The sequence below is a fragment of the Papio anubis genome, chromosome 16, assembly GCF_008728515.1.
Source record: "Papio anubis isolate 15944 chromosome 16, Panubis1.0, whole genome shotgun sequence".
NCBI classification, from domain to species: domain Eukaryota; kingdom Metazoa; phylum Chordata; class Mammalia; order Primates; family Cercopithecidae; genus Papio; species Papio anubis.
The window spans coordinates 89,288,764-89,310,242 of NC_044991.1; the positions used below are offsets into that span (position 1 = coordinate 89,288,764).

The 21,479-nt window shown below is 55.1% G+C and overlaps 1 protein-coding gene across 1 annotated transcript in view; it reads left to right on the forward strand.

Annotated features, from left to right (window-relative positions):
- Positions 1 to 21,479, forward strand: part of SS18L1 (SS18L1 subunit of BAF chromatin remodeling complex) — a 37,172-nt gene that overhangs the window by 13,515 nt on the left and 2,178 nt on the right. The window contains exons 2-10 of the mRNA XM_031656890.1: positions 726 to 802; positions 2,206 to 2,290; positions 3,554 to 3,698; positions 4,881 to 5,071; positions 6,823 to 6,985; positions 7,504 to 7,605; positions 8,740 to 8,825; positions 16,263 to 16,383; positions 17,970 to 18,097. Coding sequence (XP_031512750.1) covers positions 726 to 802; positions 2,206 to 2,290; positions 3,554 to 3,698; positions 4,881 to 5,071; positions 6,823 to 6,985; positions 7,504 to 7,605; positions 8,740 to 8,825; positions 16,263 to 16,383; positions 17,970 to 18,097 — 1,098 coding nt within the window. The remainder of the gene's footprint in view (positions 1 to 725; positions 803 to 2,205; positions 2,291 to 3,553; positions 3,699 to 4,880; positions 5,072 to 6,822; positions 6,986 to 7,503; positions 7,606 to 8,739; positions 8,826 to 16,262; positions 16,384 to 17,969; positions 18,098 to 21,479) is intronic.

The window sequence follows — 21,479 nt, forward strand, 5'->3', positions numbered from 1 at the left end:
CTTCCCTCCCCCACCCTGGTTGGTGGCAGCCCCTGCAGGAAGTCTTGATGCCCCCCACCTAGGAGTGCCCTGGACCCCTGCTGATCCTGAGGGGGGCAGCTACCTGTGTCCCACCCTGTGTGGTTGCGATTTGAGGCTGTCCCCTCCAGCTGGGGGCTCCAGGGCCTCTTGTGGGGTGCCCACGGGGTCCTGACATCCTTGCTGTCGACTTGGCTGACCCTTGCTGCACAGATGCTCTGCAGTCAAGGGCCCTGGAAGCTGGAGGGTCCTTCAGGGTGGGGGCTGCTGGAGGCACGGGGCCTCCATGTTTTCATCTGTGGGCTGAGATGGCCCTGCCGCTTACTGGCGAAGTCCTTAGCACAGGGATGTGTGAGTGTTTGGTCTGTGGTGGCTGAGGCCATGCATGTAACGACAGCTTCATGTATAGAACGGGCGTAGCATCCCAAATCTGGAAATTTGAAGTGCTCCAAAATCTAGAACTTTTTGAGCGCCAACATGAGGCTCAAAGGAAACGCTCATCGGAGCATTTCAGGTTTTTGGATTCGGGATGCCAAACCGGTGGGTCTAAAACAGATACCTCCAAATCTGGAAAAATCTGAAATGTGACACGTTTCACATAAGGGCCACTCAACCTATATGAAAACTAGATGCGTAGCGGTGGCGGTTCATCCCGAGGGCCAGCGGCAGCCCCGCGTCGGCAGCGCCCGCTCACGCTCTCTCCGCAGATGCTGGACGAGAACCACCACCTGATCCAGTGCATCCTGGAGTACCAGAGCAAGGGCAAGACAGCCGAGTGCACGCAGTGAGTGCCGCCCGCCGTCCGCGGAACACTCGGGGGTCATGCAGACTCTGAGCATGGAGGCCAGATACGTCCCGAGAGCCCCCCAGTGCGGAGGTCAGATATGTCCCGAGAGTCCCCAGCATGGAGGCCAGATATGTCCCGAGAGTCCCCCAGTGCGGAGGTCAGATATGTCCCGAGAGCCCCCCAGCATGGAGGCCAGATATGTCCCGAGAGCCCCCCAGTGCGGAGGTCAGATATGTCCCGAGAGTCCCCAGCCTGGAGGCCAGATAAGTCCCGAGAGCCCCCCAGCATGGAGGCCAGATAAGTCCCGAGAGTCCCCCAGCCTGGAGGTCAGATAAGTCCCGAGAGTCCCCCAGCCTGGAGGCCAGATACGTCCCGAGAGTCCCCAGCATGGAGGTCAGATATGTCCCGAGAGTCCCCAGCCTGGAGGCCAGATACGTCCCGAGAGCCCCCCAGTGCGGAGGTCAGATACGTCCCGAGAGTCCCCCAGTGCGGAGGTCAGATACGTCCCGAGAGTCCCCCGGCATGGAGGCCAGATAAGTCCCCAGAGCCCCCCAGTGCGGAGGTCAGATACGTCCCGAGAGGCCCCAGCACAGCTGCGAAGCGTTGCTGCCAGAACTGGGGTAGTTCCGAGGGAGGCGGGAGGAAAGAGCAGTGTGGGGAGGCCCGGGCCAGCCTCTGTGGGCAGCTCTACGGCCAACAGCCAGTGAGCCAGGAGACAGCGCCTCTTCCAGGTGGGACCTCCTGTGACCCTAGGGCCTGACACAGAGGAGGGGTGCATGGCCAGTCTGCCACTCTCCAAGCAGCTGTCCGAGTGGCCATCAGGCTGACCTGGAGGTGGGAAGTAGGTGAATGGCCTCAGACACCCCTGGGTGTGAGTGGGGTGAGGGGACTGGGGCCCCACTGGTGTGAAGTGTACGAGGGGCCTTCCCTGGCAGAACTGTGCTTCCCCGTTTCTTTCCAGGGCTTTCTCAGGGTCGCTGACTCTATGGAGTCTGCCTACTACCTGGTTCAGCTGGACAAGGGCTCTGTCCCTCTCTCACCTTCAGGCCCCTGCCTCCTCGTGGCCTCCCCAATTCCATTCTCTGAGCAGACCAGTGCCAGCTCCCCTTTAGCTGCTGCCTTAGAGTCTTTCCAGAGGTTTTGGCGTGGGATGGGAGCCTGCTCAGGGTTTGGGGTAGAGGCTGCCCTGCCGTCCCCACCTAGACCCCAGCACCCTACCACCTGCCTGTGTCCAGCTGGGCAACCAGCTGGCCTGTCCCTGGGTGTCGTCTGGAGTCTGTGTCCTCATGGGGTTTGGCTGGTTGTCAGACTGTGGTGTTCACACTTTACTTCTGCCTTGGATCCACCTGGGGACTCCGTGGTCCCGTCCTCCTGCCTCATGCATGCCCCCTCTCCTGCAGGTACCAGCAAATCCTGCATCGGAACCTGGTATACCTGGCCACGATCGCAGACTCCAACCAGAACATGCAGTCCCTGCTTCCTGCCGTGAGTACCCGCTGGGGGTGGTCCCCTTTACCCAGCAAGGACTCCGACACTGCCTAAAATTGGGCGTTGTGGGCATGTCACCTCAGGTAACAAAGATGACTCAGAGAAACCAAAAATACCACTAGAGTCACCAGAAATGGGAGTGTGGGCGGTGGTGACCAACCCTTCCTGACAGACTGGGGGTAACGACGGCGTCTGAGGTGGCCGGGTCGGAACTGTGGTTCAGCCTCTGTATGTATTGAAGGGAGGGAAGTCCCGGAAGAACCACTGTAGGAACGGCCGCAGCTCTCGGGTCGGGGGTGGGGAGAGATGGGATGGGGGCCCCTGCGTCTCCCTGGAACCTCTCCGGGTGCTTTGAGCAGTTGTGAACCATGCACATGCGCTGCTGTGGGTGAAAACAGAACTTAAAAGAGAACGTGCCCAGCACAGTAAATTCTCCCAATGATAGTTCAAATATTTTATTTTGTTTGATTTTTTTAAAATGCATTTTTCCAAAATTAAATTGTCACCGGGAGTGCCGTATCTCCTAGTGACCCTTAGTCCTCGGCAAGCGATGATGTAAATGCCAGGATGCGTTTCGTGAGTAAAAATGTTAAACCCACCTCCATTGACCTGTCACATTGCAGTTCTTCACCCTGCAGACACCCGCAGGTCCTGGTGGAAATTTCCTTTTTTTGGCCAGCTGTAGACAGCGTGTGTGTGCATACCTCCAGAGCTGCTGTTTGACCTTGATCTGGGAGAGTGCTGAGGGTCACTGCACACTCCCTTCCATGTGGTGTGATCCAAGGTGGGCATGGGGTGGGGGGAGTGAGGGGACGGGGCACACGCAGCAGGAGCACGGGAAACAGGAGAGGGATCCCGCCTGTGCCAAGGCCCTCGGCTTGGAGGGGTCGTGGACGGGGAGCACAGAGGCGCCGGCCAGCTGCGCCTGAGAAGGACAGGGTGCATTGGGGTGGACAGGGGAAGGGGTTCCCTGCTGTCCCAGGAGAAGGAGGTCCAGCTTTTCAAACCCAGGCATGTGTGGATGAACTCGATACTAGCAGAGTTCCGAACGCTCACCCAGACGCTCGCTATGCCATCTCCATCTGGGCCTGGTGCTCGGAGGTCACCTGGCTGTGACAATGGCTGTTGATTACGAACATGGACCAGGTGGCCATGACATGTGGCAGCAAATCTCAGGCGCCCTCTCATCCCTGGCCTGGCTTGTGGAGGTCGCTCTCCGTGAATTAACCGTTTTCCCTGAAAACTTCCTGTTGCCTGCAGCCGCCCACGCAGAACATGAACCTGGGCCCTGGAGCCCTGACTCAGAGTGGCTCCAGCCAGGGCCTGCACTCCCAGGGCAGCCTGAGTGACGCCATCAGCACGGGCCTGCCACCCTCCTCCCTCCTGCAGGGCCAGATTGGCAACGGTGAGTGCGGCGGGGGAGGAGGGCATTCCTGGTCACAAGGCCACCAAGGCAGCCCTTGGGCAGGCAGCTGCCATGGTGGGGCACCCCACCCGTCACAGGGCTGGGCATGGGGACCCACTCTTCCTGGGGTAGCCACAGGTCAGCTGCCATCGCCCAGGCTCAGGGCCGCAGCGAGCTTGCCATGCGGCTGGGATGAGCCCTTGCTCCAGATCGCCTGCTCTTTCTGACACTGTCATACTCCATTCATTTCAAATGCAAGTTGCCAGGTTCCAGGTGGATTGTGTAATAAGAATGGAACACTGCTGTCTTTGAATTAAGAAGCATGAGTAACGTTTGGAGACTATTAATAGTAATATAACAGGCCGGGCATGGTGGCTCAGACCTTTAATCCCAACCCTTTGTGAGGCCTAAACCAGCAGATTGCTTGAGGCCAGGAGTTTGAGACCAGCCTGGGCAATATGGTAAAACCTCGTCTCTATAAAAAATAAAAATATTAGCTGGGTGTGATGGTGCCCACACGTGGTCCAAACTGCTTAATACTTGGGAGGCTGAGGAGGGAGAGTCACTTGAGCTTGGGAGGGTGAGGCTGAAGTGAGCCGTATTCATGCCACTGCCCTGCAGCCTGGGTGACAGAGCCGGACCCTGTCTCAGAAAATAACAAAATAACAACAAATAAACAGTGCATGCTGTACATTGCTAGCATGTATGCAGCTTTTTTTTCTTTCTTTTTTTTTTTTTTGTTTTGAGACAGAGTCTCGCTCTAGTCGGCCAGGCTAGAGTGTAATGGGCATGATCTTGGCTCTCTGCAACCTTCGCCTTCTGGGTTAAAGCAATTCTCCTGCCTCAGCCTCCTGAGTAGCTGGGATTATAGGCACCTGCCACCACACCTGGCTAATTTTTTTGTATTTTCAGTAGAGACGGGGTTTTACCATGTTGTCCAGGCTGGTTTCGAACTCTTGACCTCAGGTGATCCACCCACCTCAGCCTCCCAGACTGCTGGGATTACAGGCATGAGCCACTGCACCAGGCCACTTATTTCTTTTTTAGTCACTTAATCATTAATAGTGATGTTGATAGAATCTCTTCCCAAAATCATTTGAAGGGAAATTGGGGCGTCTTCACCTTCAGAAGTGGTGACCTGGCTCCCCAGCGCCTGACACCACTCCCTGCTCCCCCTGCCAGGGCCGAGCCATGTGTCCATGCAGCAGACGGCGCCTAACACGCTGCCCACCACCTCCATGAGCATCTCGGGGCCCGGCTACAGCCACGCGGGGCCCGCCTCACAGGGCGTCCCCATGCAGGGGCAAGGCACCATCGGCAACTACGTGTCTCGGACCAACATCAACATGCAGTCCAACCCAGGTACCTCCTCTGCCTCTGCAACCCTGGGGGGCCTGGGCCTGCCTCCAAGACCCTTGACACATGCATGTTGGATATGTGTCCCTGGGGAGCTGCCCTCTTGCCGGGTGCTGCAGGAGAGGGGCCCGTGAATCAGGGCTGGCCGCCGCCTCTGAGAGCTTCCGGAGGGATGGGCACCAGTGGGTGCACAGCCAACCCCTCCTGTCCCCCAGCTTTGCGAGGGGTTGGGGTGTTTCCCATGGAGTCTCAGGGAATGCTTCAGGGAGTGGGGGCCACTGACCTTGGGTCTGGACAGAGCACTGGGCTCTCAGAGGTGAGGGTAGAGTTGTTCCCCAGGGAGGGAACAGCGTGGCTAGAGGCACCTCAGTGGAGAAGACAAGGGGCCAGAAGCGCTGGGCCAGAGGCCCCAGCCTTTCTGCAGGGCAGCAGGAGCCCGAGAGTGGGGCCATCCGCCATGGTGGCCACGTGTGGTGTTGGGCAGTTGAGAAGCAGCAGGTCCCCATCGCGTTCCATGAGCATCGGCCCCGGTCGCGTTTCGTGGGCGTCGGTCCTGGTTGAGTTTCTTGAGTGTTGGAGACACATGGACTTCAGAGGCTTAGTGCCAAAAAAGGGTGCCGAGGACCTCCTTAGGATTTTCTCACAATAACTGAGTATTAAGCGTTTGTTTTGGACATACTGACTCAAATAAAATGCACGATTAAAATGGATTTCACCTGTTTGTTTTTACTTTTTTGATGTGGTTACTAGAAACTTTAAAAAGTGTGGCTCGTGTCATTTCTGTTGGACGGCGCTCCGCTAGGGGCTTCTGAGCAGGGGACGTGCACGACAGGCCAGCGTGAAAAGGACATGAGTTGCACTGGTGCTAACTGCGAGGACAGTGTGTGACCCCTGAGGCCAGCTCAAGGGACCGGGAGAACAGGACTAGGGAGGGGACAGTGTGACCCCTGAGGCCAGCTCAAGGGACCGGGGAGAACAGGACAAGGGAGGGGACAGTGTGACCCCTGAGGCCAGCTCAGACGGGGAGGTGGAGACTGAGGGGAGGGGACAGTGTGACCCTGAGGCCAGCTCAGGGGCAGGAGAACAGGACTAGGAGGACAGTGTGACCCCTGAGGCCAGCCTCTTGAGGGACGGGGAGGGGGCAGGACTGAGGAGAGGACAGTGTGACCCCTGAGGCCAGCTCGGGGCCGGGGGAGAACAGGACTGGGAGGACAGTGTGACTGGAGCCAGCTCGGGGACCGGGAGAACAGGACTGGGAGGACAGTGTGACCCCTGAGCCAGCTCAAGGGTCCGGGAAGAACAGAGACAGGAGGGACAGTGTGACCCCTGAGGAGAGCCAACTCAAAGGGACGGGAAGGAGAACAGAGACCCCAAGGAAGGGAACAGTGGCAGCCCCTGAGGCCAGCTCAAGGGACTGGGGAGAACAGGACTCGAGCCATGGCGCAAGTGGGAGGTAGGTTATCACGGGGAGCTGTGTCCAGTGGAAAGGTGGTGGTTGGCTGTGGAAGCCACTGGATCTTCCTGCCCAGGGGCTCTCCCTGTTTTCTGCACGTCGGCACATTTTCAAATAGTCGGTGTAACCGGGCCAGTCTGTGAGCATGCAGGCGTCGGTGCAGACCTTTCCGGGGGAGGTGAAGGCGTTCGTCGCGGGCGCAAGGAAAATAGCAGAGGAACCTGCCTGGGCGCAGGAGGTAGTTGGGTGTGGGAGGGAGGGAGGGAGGCTTCCCAGGGTGATGTGGGGCCTCTGTCCTGTCATTGATCCGTGCAGCAGCAGAAGCCACGCACGTCGCACTACAGCTCGGCTCAGGGCGGCAGCCAGCACTACCAGGGCCAGTCGTCCATCGCCATGATGGGGCAGGGCAGCCAGGGGAGCAGCATGATGGGGGAGGCAAAGCGGCCTGTAAGCAGCCCTACCCGACCCTCCCAGCAAGGTGGCAACCCAGCCAGAATCAACCAGGTCTTGAGCACACTGTGACTGATACCCGAGAGGGTGAAGTGCCAGGCTGTGTGTATTAACTTGTCTGTGAGGGAGCCTACAAGTGAGGCCCAGACCTTGGGCATGAGACACTGGGGATGCGGGCTGGGGTGTGGCCCGCGGAGGGTCTGCTGTCCCTGAGGAGTCAGGGTTGGGGGCAGGGGCAGCAGTTGTCATTAAGAGTGTCACAGGCCGGGCTCATGCCTGTAGTCCCAGCACTTTGAGAGGCCGAGGTGGGCAGATCACCTGAGGCCAGGTGTTCGAGACCAACCTGGCCACATGGTGAAACCTTGTCTCTACTAAAAATACAAAAAATAAGTTGGATACAGTGACAGTGTGGGGTGTTCTCCTGGGGTGGTGGGCAGCTTAGGCCAGAGGCCTTGGCTGGCAGCGGCGAGGAAGGTCCTCAGGGAGGAGGAAGGTGCAGCCCGCACTACAGTGCTGAAATGTGGTCCCCTGCAAAGGAAAGGAAAGGCTCTTCCCAGCAGTATCTGGGCCAGGAGGAGTACTATGGCGAGCAGTACAGCCACAGCCAGGGCGCCGCAGAGCCCATGGGCCAGCAGTACTATCCCGACGGTGAGCACTGGCGGCAGCCTGACCCCGCCCAGGATAGCAGAGCAGCTGCAGGGGAGGCGGGGGAGAGACAGGAGAAGTGTGTGCCAGTCGTCCCCAGTGGGATTCCAGCTCAGGCTTGGGCTACAGGCAGAGCGGCCAGATGCCCTACAGGAGCGAGGCAGGGGATGGGGTGAGCTGGACTGGCGGGGTGCCTGGCCTCTGCAGAGAGAAGCTGAGGCACACACTACTGCACTCGCCTCCACGCGGCCTCGCCTCTTCTTCCTGAAAGGATGTGGGGTTAGTGGGAGGTGCAGCCCCTGGCCGTGAATGGGTGGAAATGTTCAAGAAGAAGCGTCCCAGCTTCTCAGAGAATGCCCTGAAGGTGACGGCTCCACCTGCAGCACCCCCTCCTGCCCCTTCTCATCTCTGCATTTTACCTTCGTCACCTTTCAGTCTTTCCATAGCCCAGGGCTTGTGGAGGATGCTGAAAGTGGCTTGGCCGAGCACAGTGGTTCACACCTGTCATTCTGGCACTTTGGGAGGCTGAGGCAGGAGGATCGCTTCAGCCCAGGAGGCAGAAGCTGCATTGAGCCAAGATTGCGCCACTGCATGCCGGCCTTGGTGACAGAGCAAGACCCTGTCTCTAAAGTGAAAATAACAATAAAATAAAGTGGTCTTAAAGGCTGGGTTGATCCCTGGGAGGCATCCAGGCAGGGAGCTGGCCTCAGCCAGCAAAGGGCAGGTGCGCAGGCAGGTGGGCAGGTGGCAGCAGGGCAAGCCACCTTTGTGAAAGACCTCGGTGAGGGTTGGACACCCCTGCCTGGAGTCCTCAGGAGCCTTGGCCCGGGAGGAGAAGGCGGTGGGTCACTAGTGACAGTGGCGGTGGTGGGCACTGAGAGCGCTGATCCTCTGCATAAATCCCCAGGTAGCTTCACAGTCCCCCTGAGAAGGAGGCATTGATGTCTGCGTTTCAGTGAGGAGGCCGAGGCTCAGGAGGTTGGGGCATGGTCTGGGGGACCGCCCGGTCTGCCAGCCCTGGGTGCCTCCTGGCCCAGCTGGCAGCATCTCCCCAGCCTGGGTCTCAGTTGCCTCTTCCGGGACCTGTGCAGTGCGCAGCTTCTGCTGACTGTCGCCGTCTCCGTTTCACACGAGGAGCCCGCGGCGTTCATGCAACAGTCATCTACCGCGAACAGAGCTACGACCGGTCATTCGAGGAGTCCACACAGCACTACTATGAGGGGGTAAGGGGAGCTTTTTACAGCCGCGTGCTGAGCACAATGGCCTACATGCAGCAGAGTTAAGAGGCTGCACCCTTAGGAGCACGCAGTGCCTGTCTTCAGTGAGTCTCTTAAATCCCAGCACAGTGCATGGGACGGGAGACAGTGTCTCTGGGAACTGGAGATTCAGGCTGTGTCGGGAGCCGCTTGCCTTATGTGTGTGTTTGTGAGACAGGAAAGGATTCAGCCATTATGCAGGTTGGGGGTACAGACTCTGTGTGGGTCTGGCCAAGGAGTGAGTGGGCCTCTGCAGAGCCACTCTCTCAGGGCTTCCCTCAATAAGAGACCCTTGAGTAGCTATGCGTTGGGTGTGGCCTTGCGTTTCTTCAGACACCTGCAGGCCAGGAAACAACATCTGTGGCATGGGGCTTGCTGCCCTTCGTGGCAGTCCTGGGCAGTGCTAAAGCTGAGGCCATGTCCTGGTGGACTTGCCCTGTTCTGAGGTGTCTGTGCCTCCACCCTGGCTGCCCTGAGACCCCAATAGAACATCCCAGAATGTGGAGTTGGGAAGAGGTACACACAGCCAGTTCCAACCCCACCCCGGGATAAAGGTGGCCCCCAGAGGAAGAGAAATTAGATGATTGCCTGATTGCACAGCCTCTCCTCGTCTGGGGAGGGAAGGTGGGCCACACTGCAAGCCTGGGAAAGTGCCTCGTGTCTGCTGACACTGACCGGCAGGCAGCAGTGGCTGAGGCCTTCCCACTGCAGGGCTGCGATTTAGCAAGAGGTAACAGTGTCAGTGAGGCTTCACCAGGTACACAAAGCAGGCGGGCTCGAAACACTACAGATTTCCTTGTTTGGGTTCCTTCTTAAAGAATTAGATGTGTAAAAGTTTTGCTTCTGAGCTTACACGTCTCAGCCTGCTGTGAAGAAATAAAGCACACAAGTGTAGGCACATATAAGAGGCTATCACAGTGTCTTCTGATTGCCACATTTAAATGTCAGTGCCATAAAACTGGAAACAAAGTACATGAATACGTAATGAAAGTTTAAAAGAAGAAAGCCTGGATGCAGTGACTCATGCCTGTAATCCCAGCACTTTGGGAGGCCAAGGCAGGTGGATCACTTGAGGCCAGGAAATTTGAAGAACCAGCCTGACCAATATAAGTGAGCCCCATCTCTACTGAAAAATACAAATATTAGCTGGCTTGGAGTGTGGCGGTGCAGCCTGTGGTCCCAGTTACTCAGGTGGAGGTGGGAGAATGCATTAAACCTGGGAGGCAAGAAGAAGTTGCAGTGAGCCAGATCGCGCCACTGCATTCAACCTCATGACAGAATAAGACTCTGTCTGAAAAATTGACTGGGTGCATTGGCTCACTGCAAATCAGCAGGGAAGCCAGGGGTGTTGGATCACCTGAGGTCAGGAGTTTGAGACCAGCTTGGCCAACACAGTGAAACCCACCCCGTCTCTACTAAAAATACAAAAATTAGTTGGACATGGTAACTGTGTGCCTGTAATCTGGCTACTTTCTGGGAGGCTGGTGGAAAAGAATCCTTAAGCCAGGAGGTGTAGGTGCAGTGAAAAGAGAGTCGAAGATCCGCTCACTGCACTCAGCCTGGGCAACAAGTGAAACTGCAATGTCTCAAAAATAAAATAAAAATAAAGAAATGGCCAGGCATGGTAGCTTATGCCTGTAATCCCAGCCCTTTGGGAGGCCAGTGCAGGAAGATTGCTTGAGCTCAGGAGTTTGAGGCCAGCATGGGCAACATGGCAAAACTCTGTCTCTCAAAAAGCCAGTGGTGGTGGGTACCTGTAATCCCAACTACTCAGGAGGCTGAGGTGGGAGAATCGCTTGAAAGAGGCAGAGGTTGCAGTGAGTTGAGATTGTGCCATAGCACTGCAGCCTAGGTCACAGAGCCAGACCCTGTCTCAAAAAAAAAAAATGCCAAGAGGCTATCTTCTGGCATATTGGCTGCAGTGGTGCCTCCATAAGCCCTGGGAGCTGGCAGGATCTCTACCATCATGGGCCTGGCCCTGTCCCTTCCAGCTGGAGCACAGGGTTCAGCCTTGTCCATGGCGAGGCGTCCACATGCATCTGCCCAAGGCTGACACACTTTATCCCAAAAACAAACGGAGGATGTGCTGCTCAGCCTTTTAATGTCTGATGTAGCTTTTTTTTTTTTTTTTTTTAAAGAGACAGGGTCTTGCCCTGTCACCTAGGCTGAAGTGCAGTGGCGTGATCGTGGCACACTGCAGCCTTGAAATCCCAGGCTCAGGTGATCCTCCTGCTTCAGCCTCTCGAATTGCTGGGAGTACAGGCATGCACCACCAGGCCTGGATTTTTTTTTTGTAGAGATAAGGTCTCGCTATGTTGCCCAGGCTGGTTTTGAACTCCTGGGCTCAAGTGCCATCTCACCCTCCTGCAGTGGGGGGCTCCAGGTGTGCACCATTGTGCCCGGCTGGTACGTACTTCTGCAGCTTGTTGTGGGTTACGTACTCTTGCCTTCCATCATTGATGAGAAATTTGCTAAAAAGCTTAGTAATCTCTTAAGACCAGTAAGACAGACGGCGTGGTTTCCTCCTTGATTTAGAAGCATTTTATTCCATCTGCTTGTTAATTCGACTCTGACACGAGGAGTACACGTATGTAGGTGACACTTTACCATACAGCAGGTGGTACTATGAAGTCTTGCAAGGCTGAGAGGCCTGGGGGTGCTTTGCTTTGGAGAAACTGGTGGACATGTCATAGCCACCTTCAAACACAATTGTGGCCCATGGTGCAGTGGAGAGGCTGGGGGGGATGTTAGGAGGAATGGGTCAAAGGCACCATAAAGAATTTTCCAGGCTGGGTACAGTGGCTCCCACCTGTGATCCCAGCATCAGGTTGGGTGTGGTGGCTCCCATGTGTGATCCCAGCATTGTGGGGGCCAGGGCAGAGGATCACATGAGCCTGAGAGGTTGAGACCAGCCTAGGCAACATAGTAAGACCCCCTCTCTACTAAAAATCAAAAACATTAGCCAGGTGTGGTGGCATGTGCCTGTTGTCCCAGCTACTTGGGAGTCTGAGGCAGGAGCATAGCTTGAGCCCGGGAGGTCAAGGCTGCAGTTAACTATGATCACACCACTGCGCTCCAGCCTTGGCAACAGAATAAAAAGAAATTTCCAACTTTGAGTCATCCCACAGCAGGATGAGTGGGACAGGCTGGTGCTGGAATTGTTCCTGGTGATGGCATCAGTTAGGAGCCTGCAGAATCTGATAAAACGAGAGGGTGCTCATGCGCTGGGCACCAGTAATAGGAGGGGACCAGAGTGGGGCCGACCAAACCGGGAGGGGACAGCAGAGGCCACGGGGTCACTCGTGCTGGGCAGGAGCATCGGGATGTGGTGCTCGGTGGGGGAGGGGCCAGGGGAGGGGTGCAAGTGCCACACTTGTATCACAGTGAGGTTTGCAGTGGCTCAGACTGGACAGAGCCCAGCCCCTCGCGACCTGGCATCTGGGCATCATTGCCGCTAGGAGAGACCGCCCATGAGCTGCAAAAGCCAGGTATGGAGCTGGGTGTGTGGGATGTGCCTCTGAAAATGCAGGCAAGATGGGACAGTACCTTTGCACACACGCACACTCACACCATCAGCCAATGGGCAAACACCAACACAACCAACAGAAATGCTTATGGGTAGGAGATGGGGTTCGGGCTCAGGCAGTCCAGAGCAGGGGTGGAAATGGCCACCTTCCCAGAACCTCTTGAAGGTGTAGGTCTGTCTCTGTTTACCTTTGAATCATGTAGATGTATTGGCAGCTTCAGAAGTTAAATTAAACATCAGTGGGGCTGGGCACAGTGGCTCAGGCCTATCATCTCAGTGCTTTGGGTGGCCGAGGTGGGTGGATCACTTGAGGTCAGGAGTTCAAGACCAGCCTGGCTAACATTGTGAAACCCCGTCTCTACCAAAAATTCAAAAATTAGCGGGGCATGGTGGCACATGTCTGTAATTCCAGCTACTTGCGAGGCTGAGGCATGAGAATCACTTGAACCCAGGAGGCAGAGGTTGCAGTGAGCCAAGATGACGCAACTGCACTCTAGCCTGGGGCAGCAGAGCAAGACTCCATCTCAAAAAAGGAACCTCATTGGCTGTCACAGAAACTGAAAGGACCTCACTTTAGGGCTGTCGACACCATCCACGCCTCCTGGAGTCCCGAGCATGGCTGGCGTGTCGTGTGCATTTCTCAGCTCTTGCCAGGTGGTGACCAGCGTGTCCCAGGAGTGGACAACGGGGTGGTGTGGCCGGGGTCTTCGGGACACATCTTCCCCAGGCAGCGCTTGGGCCTCCTCGGCTGCATCCTCGTGTGGATCACTGTGTTTTTATGTGACACGGCTTTGAGCGTCGTTCACTTGTTCCTCGTGGCTGATTGCTCCTTCTGAGCAAGCAGAGGGTGTGCTCTGGCCTCTTGTTTCACAGATGCACCATGCTGCCTGGCACCTTCTCACAGGCACCCTGCAGAATGCCAGAGGGTTCTTAGAATAGAGAAAGAAAAGAGCCAGGCGCGGTGGCTCACGCCTGTAATCCCAGCACTTTGGGAGGCCGAGGCGGGCAGATCACAAGGTCAGGAGATCGAGACCATCCTGGCTAACACAGTGAAACCCTGTCTCTACTAAAAATACAAAAAAATTAGCCGGGCGTGGTAGTGGGCGCCTGCAGTCCCAGCTACTCGGAGACTGAGGCAGAAGAATGGCATGAACTCTGGAGGCAGAGCTTGCATTGAGCCGAGATCACTCCACTGCACTCCAGCCTGGGTGACAGAGCGAGACTCCGTCTCGAAAAGAAAAAGAACCCTGGAGTACTTGCTGGTTGTGGAGGAAGGCCCCACATCTGCTCGCGCCGTTGCCTGGGCTCCCCACCGGCCCTGCAGATTTCATGAAACACGTCTGAAAACAGCGAAGGCCTTTTCTACAGAAGTTGTGCCCCTTTTCCCTGTAGAGTTATCTCAGCAGCCCCCTTTCTTCGGGGATAGGGCAGCTGCTGCCAGTTCACACTAGATCACTTGAGTACCCTCTGGGGTGTGAGAGCCAGGCCTGGTCCCTGTGTGCTGGGGCTGGGTGTTCTGAGCTGGCACTCATACTGCTGCTGCATACCTGCTGTGTGCCAGGGCAAAGCTGGCCCGTGTCCTACAAACTGACTCCTTTATTTATTTATTTATTTATTTATTTATTTATTTATGAGACGGAGTCTCTATCGCCCAGGAGTGCAGTGGCGCGATCTCCGCTCACTGCAACATCCTCCTCCTGGGTTCACACCATTCTCCTGCCTCAGCCTCCGGAGTAGCTGGGACTACAGGTGCCCACCACCACGCCTGGCTAATTTTTTGTATTTTTAGTAGAAACGGGGTTTCACCGTGTTAGCCAGGATGGTCTCGATCTCCTGACCTTGTGAACCGCCCACCTCGGCCTCCCAAAGTGCTGGGATTACAGGCGTGAGCCGCCACGCCCGGCCGAAAACTGGCTCCTTTATTATGTAAAGAATAAAGTGGGCTATAAAACATGAGAATATGCAGGCTGACCCTGACACCCTTGAAAGCCCACCCACCATGTCTCAGATGGCTTTCATGGGGGCAGGATAAAGGACAGTGGCCTTAAGCCTTCTCCTGTGATGGTGACAGCTCATTTGCCAGCTGTTGCTGGAACTGCCCCCGGATTTTGAGGAAGGCGTGGAAGTTCAGGACTCAAGATATTTCCTGGATAGAGAATAACCGGAGCCGGGCGCGGTGGCTCAAGCCTGTAATCCCAGCACTTTGGGAGGCCGAGATGGGCGGATCACGAGGTCAGGAGATCGAGACCATCCTGGCTAACACGGTGAAACCCCGTCTCTACTAAAAAATACAAAAAACTAGCCGGGCGAGGTGGCAGGCGCCTGTAGTCCCAGCTACTTGGGAGGCTGAGGCAGGAGAATGGTGTGAACCCGGGAGGCGGAGCTTGCAGTGAGCTGAGATCCGGCCACTGCACTCCAGCCTGGGCGACAGAGCGAGACTCCGTCTCAAAAAAAAAAAAAAGAGAATAACTGGAAAGGCTCAAGTAAGTTTTTCCAAAGCTCTCGCGTTAGGAGGAGTTCAGCCTGGAATAAGAGCATGTGTTAGTTTTGTCATCCCATCTAACTACAGATTGAATTACCCTGATAGGTTTTTAAGCCATTCCAATGTGCATTATCTCAATAAAGCTGTTATTTAAAAAAATACTAGATTGCAGTTTTAAAATACTTACATTTTACAGCTTCTAAAAAAGGAAAGTTATTTCCAACCAGAAAAGTGAAGTAGAAAAATGAATTCTTTGCATGGAGCATGGTGATTTATGCCTGTAATCCCAGCACTTTGGGAGGCCGAGGCGAGCAGATCACAAGGTCAGGAGATCGAGACCATCCTGGCTAACACGGTGAAACCCTATCTCTACTAAAAATACAAAAAATTAGCCTGGCGTTGTGGCGAGGCATTGTGGGTGTGGTGGTGGGGGCCTGTAGTCTCAGCTACGTGGGAGCCTGCGGCAGGAGAATGGCGTGAACCCGGGAGGTGGAGCTTGCACTGAGCCGAGATCGCGCCACTGCACTCCAGCCTGGGCGACCGAGCGAGACTCTGTCTCAAAAAAAGAAAGGTTATCTGGGCACACTGGCACACACTGTAGTCCTAGCTACTGGGGAGACTGAAGTGAGCGGAACACTTGAGCCAGGGAGATGGAGGCTGCAGTGAGCTCTGATTGCACCACTGCACTCCAGCCTGGGTGCCAAAGGGAGGCCCTGTCTCTGAAAAAAAAAAAAGAAAAAAAAAATTGTATGTGCAAAGACCTTATGTCCAAATAAGGTCCCATTCACAGGTACTTGAGTTAGGACTTCAGCATCTCTCTGGGGAGCAGTTTGACCTGCGGCACTGGCGTTCATCTCTGTCTCAGTCGCTGTATTAGCCGTTTTGTTTCTTAGCTTTCCATTTGTATTTCTATAAGATAAGAAAAATGGGCCAGGCACGGTGGCTCACGTCTGTAATCCCAGCACTTTGGGAGGCCGAGGCGAGCAGATCATGAGGTCAGGAGATCGAGACCATCCTGGCTAACACGGTGAAACCCTGTCTCTACTAAAAATACAAAAAAACTAGCCGGGTGTGGTGGCGGCGCCTGTAGTCCCAGCTACTCGGGAGGCTGAGGCGGGAGAATGGCGTGAACCCGGGAGGCGGAGCTTGCAGTGAGCTGAGATCCGGCCACGGCACTCCAGCCTGGGCGACAGAGCAAGACTCCGTCTCAAAAAAAAAAAAAAAAAAAAAAAACAGAAAAGGTGTAATATAGTATTTGAAACGTTGTGAAAAAATAAACATGCCGAAGCAATGGATTTGGTTTTGGGATTCCAAAGTTACCGTGTCATGAGTGGGCCTCAGAATGAGCCCCCTTAGCCCAGGTGGAAAGTCATTTCCGTGTCTCCTCCTCCCTCCAGGAAACTCCCAGTACAGCCAGCAGCAGGCTGGGTACCAGCAGGGCGCCGCGCAGCAGCAGACCTACTCCCAGCAGCAGTATCCCAGCCAGCAGAGCTACCCCGGGCAGCAGCAGGGCTACGGTAAGAGGGGAGCACGTTCCTCGGGGCCCCCCAGCGCCCACCCCTGCTGCACATGGGTACGTGCACGGTGACCCTGGTGTGCAGGCAGAAGTGTGATAAACTTATTTTGGATACTTCTAGGTTTCCAGAAAAGTTGGAAACATACATGCATGTAGACCTGAAACATCTTATTTTAACTTGAACATAAATTCACTGCCCACGTGGCCTGTGACGGTTGCCAGTGTCTCGTCTGTCTGCCACCTGCACGCCTCATGCCCAGCTTCGACCTCTTTGACAGAGCAGGTCAAAGCCTGTGGGTCTCAGCCTTCACTGCAGCTTAGAATGACCCAGGAAACTTCTGACAAATAAGTTCTGGGCTGCCCCAGGTCTTTTGTTGGAGCAAAATCCCAGTTCTCAGGATGAGCTACACACATATGGTTTCTTATGAGGCTCGTGCCTGATTCTGCTGTGCTTGTTCAGCCCTTTACAGCCATTACAATAAATAGTATAAAAATCACTTGAGGAGGCTGGGCACGGTGGCTCACGCCTGTAATCCCAGCGCTTTGGGAGGCCGAGGTGGTTGGATGACCTGAGGTCAGGAGTTCAAGACCAGCCTGACCAATATGGTGAAACCTGGTCTCTACTAAAAATACAAAAATTAGCTGGGCGTGGTGGTGGGGGCCTGTAGTCCCAGCTACTCAGGAGATGAGACAGGAGAATTGCTTGAACCAGGAGGTAGAGGTCACAGTGAGCCGAGATCACACCACTGCACTTCGGCCTAGGTGACAGAGTGAGACGACTCCTCAAAAAATAAAAATAAAATATTACTTGAGGCTCAGTGTGGTGGCTCATGTCTGTAATCCCAGCACTTTGGGAGGCTGAGGCAGGAGGATTGCTTGAGCCCAGGAGTTCGAGACCAGCCTGGGTGACATAGTGAGATCATCTCTACAAAAAATACAAAAATTAGCAGGGCATGGTGGCACACTCCTATGGTCTCAGCTACTTGGGAGGCTGAGGCAGGAGAATTGCTTGAGCCTGGGAGGTGGAGGTTGCGGTGAGTCAAGATCACGCCACTGCACTCCAGCCTGGCCTGGGTGTGTCTTTAAAAAAAAAAAAAAAAAAAAAAAGGCCTCTATCATATCAGTTCTTTCTGGAGCCTTTGACTTAGGCTTCCTAGAGACGATGCCTCTGTCTCACCTGCCTGCAGGTTTCCAGCAGCTCCTGTGATCGTTAAGTTACAAGTTACAGCAGCCAGTGTGACTGGTGCCAGTGGGTTCTGGAGGGCTCTCCTGCCCTCAGGTAACAGCAGCTCGGGGGAGATGGAGAGAGCCCATCAGCCCTCCCCATGCTGGTGGGGGCCTGGGGCACTGTCCTGGGACCTCACAGGACTGGAGGGGCTGGGGAGTCGGTTGTGTGGTGCTCTCGCTGTACAGAGTTAACGAGGAGCACGTGCAGGTGCCAGGCGTTCTGGAGACTGACAAAAGGCTGATGCATTGAGACAGGAATTTTTTAAGGAAAAGAGGAAGAAGTTTTTAGAAAATTTTTAAGTTAAGAAAAAAAATAAAGATGCGCCCGTTTTGGCCTCACAGTTCCTGGTATTTTCTCAGGGCCTGCCCAGGGAGCCCCGTCACAGTACCCCAGCTACCAGCAAGGCCAAGGCCAGCAGTACGGAAGCTACCGAGCACCGCAGACAGCGCCGTCTGCCCAGCAGCAGCGGCCCTACGGCTATGAACAGGCAAGCTTTCTGGATGTTTCCAGATGTGCCCATCCACCGCGCCTGTCGAGACATAATGAAGATTTCTCTTATGGCCATGAGGAATAATGAGCTGGAACTAACTGGCTTCCAGGGTTCCTTCCAGAATGTTAAGTCTCTGAGCCTGTAAGGTTTTTCAGAATTACCTCTGTGTATACACTCACCTCAGTCATCCAGCTGGCTTTTCATACCCTGAGCTCACCATTAGATCTGCATGCCTGGTTCTCACATTCGTTCACTCTGCCAGTGTTTGTCGCGTACTGGGCACGTGTCCGGTCTCTGCTGGGTGCTTGGTGTGTGGCCGTGCCACGAACCCTGCGCTTTCAGAGCTTATTATCTCGCTACGGAGACATAAGGTTGTTCCACAGGCCAGACCGTGCTGAGATCAGAGCGGGGGGCCCCGAGTGGAGCCCGCCTTCCAGGTGGGGGCACAGGCGGCTGCATTTGGCCCCTGTGGACAATTCCAGGACGAAGACACAGCGGGGAGTGGCAGCCCCAGGCTCAGCCCAGGGAGGGGTAGCCCTTTCTGCCCAAGAACAGCGAGCAGGGCTTTGAAGGAGCTGAGGAAAGAGCAGCTTAGAAGATGGAAGAGCGGGAGCTCTTGGGACAGTGAGGAGGCCGGCTTGGCGGGAGGTGACAGGGACAGGTGGGCGTGGGGGCCTCCATAAAGCAGGCATCGCCTTCCCTCTGAGTGGGATGGGGCCCCTGGAGGAGGACAGGGTCTGTGTGGCGGAAGCACTGCAGGAGCGAGGGCCTCCTAGAGGAGAATGAGCCAGGCACAGGAAGAGGGCGTGCCAAGGTCCTGAGGCACCGGGAGGTTTGTCCCAGTGAAGGCAGCCCGAAGGAGGCTCGCTGGCTGGAGCACGGGGCATACGAAGGAGAATGGTCTTGGACATTTTTTGGAGCCTCCTTTGAGAGAGTCCTTAGCAGGAAGTGGCTCTGTGTTGGTGACTCTGAGCTGGCCAGAGGTGTTAGGGACACTTTACACCGCCAGTGAAATTTCAAAGCACTACGTCGATCAAGGTTGTTTTTCTCAGGGAACTGGGTAGGTAAGAGGCTGAGTACTATTTTTTAAATGCTTCTCGTCCTCCTCCCTCAAGAGGGCAAAGGGTCACCAGGTAGATGTAGAGAAGCCTAAAGATCATGTAACACAGGCCCCCTGCCAGGGCACAGTACTCAGAAGGTCATGCCTGGGAAGGGCACGCCGATGAGGCATTTACACAGACGTTAGGAGTGCTCCTGGTGTGCTCTCAGGACACCGTGAGGCCACTGCAGCCGACACCAGGGGCCGCCTCTCCCCAGTGTGTGCTGGGCGCCGGTCAGCAGGGAGCAGGCCCCAGCTTGGCCCTCTAGGCTTGCACAGGAGCGTCATGCTGGGGTCTGGAAGGACAGCAGTCTGCATCCAAATTAGAATTAATGATTCTGACGAGACACTACACCTCCTTCATACAGTCCTGAAAATAACTTACTTGGATTTTGTGAAATAAGTGAATGTCCTAACTTAATTATAAGACTGAACCAGAGGACATACAACTTTATGCCTACCTATGAAAGGACCGTGGCTGGTTGTGGTGGCCCATACCTGTAATTCCAGCACTTTGGGAGGCCAAGGCAGGAGGATTGCTAGAGCCCAGGAGTTTGAGACCAGCCTGGGCAACATAGCGAGACCTGTCTCTACAAAAAATAAAAAAAGTAGTCGGGCATGGTGGTGCATACCTGTAATCCCAGCTACTTGGAAAGCTGAGGCAGGAGGATCCCTTGAGCCCAGGAGGTCGAGGCTGTAGTGAGCCGTGACTGCACCATTACACTCCAGCCTGGACTATAGAGAGCAAGACTTTGTCTTAAAAAAACGAAAAAGAAAGGCCAGGTATGGTGGCTTACACCTGTAATCCCAGCACTTTGGGAAGCTGAGGCTGGTAGATCACCTGCAGTCAGGAGTTCGAGACCAGCCTGGCCAGCATGGTAAAACCCCATCTCTGCTAAAAATACAAAAATTAGCAGGGTGCCTGTAAGCCCAGCTACTCGGGAAGCTGAGGTGGGAGAATCGCTTGAACCGGGAAGGCAGAGGTGAGCTGAGATCACGCCACTGCACTCCCGCCTGGGTGACAGAGCGAGACTCCATCTCAAAACAAAGACAAGACAAGACACAAAGCAATGGAGAAGACAGAGAATTCCACATTTAGGGGGAAATGTGTCCATCTAACTGCAGAATAATTAACATAACATAGTCTTTAGTCAGAATCAAGTGTAACTGGCCATGGCGTTTTGGCACAGCACTGCCAGCGTTGGGTGTCTCCTAGGGGCCGTTGTGCACACGGTGTTATGTTTGCAGCACCCCTGGCCTCCACCCACGATGCCAGTAGCACCCCCGTTGCCCAGTCTGACAATTTAAAATGGCTCCAGACATTGCCAGATGCCCCCCAGGGCAAAATTGTCTCCATTTGAGAACCACTGGGCTACACTTAAAAATGTGCTGAGGTGGCCAGGCACAGTGGCTCACGCCTATAATCCCAGCATTTTGGGAAGCCGAGGTGGGCGGGAGCGGACGGAGACAGACGAGATCGCGCCATTGCACTCCAGCCTGGGCAACAAGAGTGAAACTCCCGTCTCAAAAAAAAAAAAAAAAACACTGAAGTGCTGAGGCGTTGGGGCTGCCCGTGGTTTTACAGGGCTCAAGGGCTGCCATGCCTTCAGCTGCGCAGCTCTGGCTTTGAGGCTTTCCATCTTACCCAATGGTGCAGGGGCAGAAAGACATCAGAACGGACTCCTGCTAACTAGGACCATCACAGGCGGCTCTGGGAATGAAAATGTGACAGGCTGTGTTCACCAGGAACATTATGTGGACGGTGTTCACCAGGAACGTTATGTGGACTGGATTCTTGGTCAGGCGGGATCAGCTTTCCTCCCTCCCTGACTTCCTTGCTGCAGGCACTCAGGAAATCTGATCATTAACTAGCTGGGGGCACAGGGAGACTCAGGCATGCAATGATCGTTGTCTTCCTCTGTGGCAGTCACCCGAGCGGCTTTTACCACAGACCCGATGCTCCGTTTCGCTGCTCAAGGAATTCTCTGTCTTGTGGCCTTGTGGGGCATGGGCTCTCTAGTTCTCTCTTCATGCTGTTGTTTTTGTCTGTTGTTGTTGTTGTTCTTTGAGACGGAGTCTCGCTCTGTTGTCCAGGCTGGAGTGCAGTGGTGCGATCTCGCTCACTGCAGCCTCCGCCTCCCGGGTTCTAGCGATTCTCCTGCCTCAGCGTCCTGAGTAGCTGGGATTACAAGCACGTGCCACCACACCCAGCTAATTTTTGTATTTTTAGTAGAGATGGGGTTTTGCCATGTTGGCCAGGCTGGTCTCGAGTTCCTGACC